The sequence below is a fragment of the Octopus bimaculoides genome, chromosome 24 (assembly GCF_001194135.2).
Source record: "Octopus bimaculoides isolate UCB-OBI-ISO-001 chromosome 24, ASM119413v2, whole genome shotgun sequence".
NCBI classification, from domain to species: domain Eukaryota; kingdom Metazoa; phylum Mollusca; class Cephalopoda; order Octopoda; family Octopodidae; genus Octopus; species Octopus bimaculoides.
This window is the reverse complement of record NC_069004.1, coordinates 882,124-889,141: the sequence shown is the minus strand read 5'-3', so window position 1 is coordinate 889,141 and position 7,018 is coordinate 882,124. Positions and strand designations below refer to the sequence as shown.

General features: G+C 36.4%; 1 protein-coding gene across 1 annotated transcript in view; it reads left to right on the top strand.

Annotated features, from left to right (window-relative positions):
- Positions 1 to 3,745, top strand: part of LOC106878702 (palmitoleoyl-protein carboxylesterase notum1') — a 43,430-nt gene extending 39,685 nt beyond the window's left edge. The window contains exons 11-13 of the mRNA XM_014927994.2: positions 1,990 to 2,148; positions 2,475 to 2,599; positions 3,357 to 3,745. Of these exons, the coding sequence (XP_014783480.1) occupies positions 1,990 to 2,148; positions 2,475 to 2,599; positions 3,357 to 3,628 (556 nt within the window). The 3' untranslated portion in view covers positions 3,629 to 3,745. The remainder of the gene's footprint in view (positions 1 to 1,989; positions 2,149 to 2,474; positions 2,600 to 3,356) is intronic.
- Positions 3,746 to 7,018: the final 3,273 nt, after the last annotated feature.

Below are 7,018 nucleotides of genomic sequence, written 5' to 3'. Positions count from 1 at the left end.
ATGATAGAATATATAGATTTTTTTTATTTATTTTTATTCTGAACCAGTGCTGTTTACATTTCTGCTGAGGAAGTCAGCATTCTTTTGGAATGGAATGAAATTCTGATAAGCGAAATTCTGTCTGTTCGTCTGAGACCCCCGTATTTCAGCCTACATTTGTTCTGCATCGACATATTACACCTTTTTGAAATCAGGATGATCCCAGGATTGAAAACTTGCCCTTCATTTGGTTCTTCAACATCCAGCATTGGGATCTGATTGAAAAGCATTTGGGTTGCTATTTCTAGCGGGCAAAGCTTGGCGGATTCATGCCATCTTGGTGGCGTTTGTCAGATGGCGTCAGAGATCAAGCGGGGAGATGAATGACATTCGCATCGTTAATTTTTGCGTCGAGATAAGAACTTTAGGACAAATTGGCCAACAGTTGGAATTCAAGTTTGAGAGACTGGAACAATAGAATGTTTGCATCACAGAATTAATTCTCATCTGTCCTTAACCTCTGATCAAACACCACCGAGGTATATGGTCATTATAGACGTATTACAGTCATGCTATTTAACTCTTTTTAGTTTTGGGCTGCAAGCCTCATTGGCCCTCTGCAGGGGGTACCTCAAAAGTCCGTAATCCTTGCAGACTCAACTCAAAGAAGAAGTAAATAGTTATTGGTTATAGCAGTGATGGGAGATGCGTTCGCGGGGTGGACGATGGTTGACAATGGTGAATGGAGAAAGAGACAGAGAAAGAGAAAGATGTGTACGGAGAGGGAGGGAGAGAGAAAAAAAAGAGAGGGAAATCACTGAAGGGATGGGGGGAGAGAGAGAGAGAGAGAAGTCCGAGTCTGACTAAAAGAGAGTTAAAAATAAACATGCAAGAAAAAAAAAGAGATTTAAACACAAGGAGGGAGGAGGAGGAGAAGGAAGAATGTAAAGACGTAACGAAGTTTGTGACGTCACTACAACTTTACTCTCTCTCATTCTACCTCCCTTTCTCCCCCTCTCTATCTCTCTATCTATTTATCTGTCAGTGCATTTGTTTGATGCCTTTGAAGTGTGTCTCGCCATATAAAAGAATTGTTTCTAATTTAGACACAACGCAGGTGACTTGATGGTGGGGGAGAGGTTTTGTGGATACCAACGGCTTCAGGAAAAGTATTATTTCGCTACAACAATGGAAATAATGCCAAGATACTAACTCTCTCTCTCTCTCTCCCTCTCTCTCTCTCTCTCTCTCTTCCTCTGTGTGAGTGCAAAGGCTCTGTACTAAAGAAGCACGTTTGTGTACGTTCGTAAATATAAGGTAATTATTTTAAAACCATAACATAAATATATTTCTGAAGTTAGGTGTGCTATATTATATTCTTTGACTCATTTAGCCTTTTACTAGTTATTAGACTGGCCATGCTGGAGCAGGACCTGCAAGATTTTCATCGAGGATACTGACCCCACTTTGCACGATTCGTCGTTTGTATATAACCGTATTTGTCCATTATCCGGTGGGGCGGTTAATGGGGTAAGGGACATGGTGAACCCCAGGCAATGCTTCTATGGGGAAAGCCCTTTTGGGTTTGCTGTATCAGTTTGTATAGGCTGTAGGGGCCCAGGGGGTAGTGAAATCAAGGGCTGCACACACTCTCGCTACGCTGCTGACATTGAAAACGGTCCCAGCATAGCTGGGAGTCTAATGACTGAAACAAGAAAAGCACAAAAGATAAAGGAGATGTGTGTGAGGGGGGGGGGGGTTATGTGCATGCATCTTTGTACCTGTGTTTATCCCGTCCACCTCACCATTTGACCACTGGTATCTTTTTGTTTACGTGCCCATGACTTTGTGATTCGACAAAAATGATCGATAGAATCAGCACCATAATTGCAGAGGTTGATTCGTTCAATTAAAAGCAGAATCCAACGACTGAAACGAAGGAAAAGTACGATTAAACGATCCGTAACTTTTAAAATGCTTTTCTGATGTGTTTTTATTGGTTCCTTGCAGAGACTGGAATCAAGTAACTGTCGGCCAAGTCACTCTTCCACAGTCGATTTATTGCTGGGAGAGCAGTAAGTCACAACGGAAAGGCTACAGGTGCCGCGGAGGCAGTGGCAAAAGACGACACCGTCGCAAGCAGACGACAACGTCACAGCCATCTGTAAGGTAAGAAATGGTTGTTTCATTGATCTGTATAGTCTGTTGTATCTCAGGAGGGTCATTATGCCAATAGTAGATACATGCACTGGTTCTGTTCACTTCTTTTATTAACTGGGTGCTTTTTATTTTATATAGTATTTAATATAAAATATATATGAAATATATAATGTAGATAAAATATACAATATGAAATATATAATGCATAATATACACAATATGTATATAATATTATGCAGTATGTATTAGTGTCAATATAAATAAAATATATAATCTGTACATATATGAATATATATAATATCAAATATATCTGTAATATATAATATTTTCTGCAGCAAAAGCCCTCTCAATGAATCCACGTCAGACAATCCTTTGGCAGATGCTCCGAAACATAAGAAAAAACGAAAGAAGAACAAGAAAAGACGGCGAAACAGAAGGAAAAGGAAGAGAAAAAATAAAGGTAATTATGCAAAGAAAAGGTGGAATGAGTGGTAAAGGAGTACATTTGTGTACTTTGAGAGTACACTAAAATGGGCTAATGATTGAGTGAGGAAGTGAGTAATCAAAGAGTATGTTTGAAATTTGATTGGTTAAGAATCTTGCTTTGCAACCATGTGGTTTCATGTTCGGTCCCACCACACAGCACCTTGGGCAAGTGTCTTCTACTAAGGCCCGAGGTTGACCAATGTCTTGTGACAGGATTTGGCTGACAGAAACTGGGTGGAAGCCTGTTGTATATGCATATATTTATATGTGTATTTGCCAGTACCGCCTGACTGGCTCCCGTAGGATTTTCGAGCGAGATCGTTGCCAGTGCCCCTGGACTGGCTTGTGCGGGTGGCACATAAAAGACACCATTTCGAGCGTGGCCGTTTTCGTGCGGGTGACACGTAAAAGCACCCACTACACTCTCTGAGTGGTTGGCGTTAGGAAGGGCATCCAGCTGTAGAAACTCTGCCAAATTAGATTGGAGCCTGGTGTTGCCATCCGGTTTCACCAGTCCTCAGTCAAATCGTCCAACCCATGCTAGCATGGAAAGCGGACGTTAAACGATGATGATGATATATATATATATATATGTCTGTTTGTGTGTCTTTGTGGTGTTTGCCTTTCTTCCCCCGCCAGTGTTGGTTTGTTTACATCCCTGTAATTCAGCAGTTCCTGTTACTGCCTTGGTTTATTAATATCACATTTGTTCTTTGTCTTATATTTCCTAGGAATGAGAGAAAGACGTTCCTTGAAGCCCTGGTTGGACAATATTCCAAACGAAATATGCCGCCGTCGTCTGGTGGACAGCTGCCAGTGGCCACAGTGTAACTCGGCCTGTCCGAAACTGGTGAACCCACTGACGGGTGTTGAAGTTGATGTGGTCGACTTATTAGTGCAGCTAGGAATTGAACCGGCAGCCTTTGCCAACACACTGGGCATCGACATCAATCGGCTTCATACGATGAGCCACGACAAACTCATTCGGCGTTTGGCTCAGTGAATAGAAGACTAAATACTATCTACATTTAACACATTATTGCCCATACACATACACACACACACATATATATACATATATACATACATACATGTATATATATATATATATCCACACACACACACATATATTTACATTGTGTATGTGTATATATATATATATATATATATATATATATATATATATATATATATATATATATTACACATATATAAATATTTATATAGTGTGTGTGTATATATATATGCATATATGTGTGTGTGTGTGTGTATTAAAATAAGGATATTATATTAAGGTGAGTTTTAAAATAACAATGGAAAATTGACTGACATGATTCTGTACGGAGAGCAGAGTCAAATCTGTTCTGAAGGATCAGGTTGACTGGGACTTCGAATATTGCCTCTTGGCTTTGATACACACACATTGGAACAGGGACATTTTGTTTTCACTGGCAACGTTTGATAATCTCTTGTATTAGACAATCAGCAAAGAGAATATTGGCGAGAACAATCAAACAGCAAAGGATTAATAACAAACAATTGACCGGTCAAGCAGCCAGGCTGACTGAGTTGTGTACAAACAGATACATTTACAGTCACACACATACATATGTATATACATACAATAACTTACATGCACACACAAACTAATGTGCATAGTATATTAATTACTGAAAAATATTTACAAACATATGTTTTGCATATGTGCATACAATCACATGCATATTGAGATTTAGTGAAGGGAGTTTGTAATTAATGTCTCAACCCTCTGGAAATAGCAGTCAAATCCCTCTTGGATTACACCTTCACTGTTTCCGAAAAATATAAAATGAATTTATTCAATAATATTGTCCTGGACTTACAAAGAAGATTAAATGGCCGATGCTTAACTGCTTTTCATCATAGATCTACTTGATCCAGGTACTACTTGCAATGCACAATACACATGCATACATATATATATATATTTATAAATATAATTAAGGGATCAGCAAATATATATATATATCCACACATACACACTCATCCATGCTTACATACATGCACACACAAATGTGTCCTAAACTTTTGAGCAGCCTTTTTAGCTGCAAACATTATGCATGTGTGTGTAGGTGGGTGTGATGCACTCCTATACTCAACATACATTTGCACATCAAGTGTACTATGCACATGTCTATAACATATGCACACACACACATTGGGGATCAAAAAATTTACTTACAAAGACAAATATCCCTTCACAGCCCTTATATATTTGTGTGCAAACCAGTGTATATAAAATTAAATGCTCTACATGCATATATATATATATATATATATATATGTTCTACATGCATATATATATATATATATATATATATATATATATATATATATATATATATATATATGAGCCTGGTGCAGCCGGTGGCTTTATAGACCTCAGTTAAACCGTCCAACCCATGCCAGCATGGAAAACGGACGTTAAACGATGCTGATGATATATGTATCTATATACACACACACAAGCTCACTCACACACAGACATACACACACACACACACTTGATTAATTACCACAATAATTATAAAACTTCCATATTAAAAAAAAAAAGACTTCCTGACGACACACACACATATACATACTCTTGAGCATATATTAGTCATGAATCATGCAAACATGCATGCGTGCACATATGTAAACTGATGAATGCAATTATATGAAACACCAATCCTGGACTGGATACAATTTATATTCATGTGGCGCATCTTAGAGGTGGACAGAATTATAATGGAAGGCCAAAAGACATGCTCTGTACACTGACATAGAAACACAATGTCCCTCCTGCCACACATATTCCCTCCTGTTACTACAACCTCTCACACATGTCTTATAATTATTACTATTAATATTATTATTATTTCAAAATATTTATTTTCTCTTTTCTTATTTATCCGTATGTAATATATATATAACAAAACTTATGACTTTTAAAACAGCAACCTCAACCGTTACCGTATACTTAAGATGTATTATAACCTATCAGTGTACATATATATATATATATATATATATGCACATGTGTATATATGTGTGTGTATATGTGTATATATATAGATGTATATATGCATGTATATGTGTATATATATATATATATATATATATGTAGATACATATATATACGTATATCTATGTATATATATATATATGTGTGTGTGTATATATATGTATAAGTATATATCTGTGTGTGTGTATGTATATGTGTGTATCTATCTATCTATCTATCTATCTATCTAATATATATATATATATATATATATATATATATATACCTTTTAAATTTTTCTAAAGTTAACGTTTTGAATATGCAAATGAAGCTCCTATTCCCATATGCCGGCCACAGTCCAAAGATGGTGACTGGTGGAACCAGTGTTTTGCGAGTTGCATCGAGTCGTAACGACAATCCTTGGATGGAATTTATAAACATCCGAATGCATTGCTACACACGTTTCCACAAATCATATCACAGCCTGTATTCTGGGGATGATTACTGTGTAGTCCATAGTATCCGTGGGTATCTTGGTAGGTCATCTTCATGGATTCATTTAATGCTGTATCGCCTGAAGAAATGAATCCACGAAAATGATCTACCAGATACTCACGGATACTATGGACTACACAGTAATCATCTCAGGAATACGGACTATGATCATAAGAGACATATGATTTATAGAAACACGCATAGCATTGCATTAGAATATTTAAAAAATTCATCCAAGGATTATTGTTATTATTACTATATATATATGTATATATATATATATATATATATGATCCAACAGACTGCAAAGAGGTTGGTGTTTGTCTGTGTCTGCAAGACAAATGTAGTAAAATCGATAAACAAAACAAAAAAGAAAAAATATACGGTAAACATGCAACCAATTCTTTTTTTTTTTTTTTTTTGACGTCGAAATATGAAAAACGAACAAACAGAAAGTTAAAATAGACACAATGGGGTTAAAAATATAATACGGGTCATATATAATACTTTGATAGAGACGGAGATAGTTGTCACTCACCTTGTTTACGTACGTAATATGTGTACGCGTGCGTATGTATGTGTGTGTGTATATAAATATATATATACATATATAAATATATATGTCTGTGTGTATATGTATATATGAATGTATATGCATATGTGTGTGCTTATATAAGCACACATACATACACATATATATACATATATGCGTATCTAATACACACACACACATATGTGTGTGCAAGCGATGCGGCTGTAGGCTGCTGTCGCTGTGGATGTTATATATATATATATATATATATATATATATTATACACATACATACGTACATGCATGTCTACATATATAGCCTCTTTTTGTAATGGCCAAGCT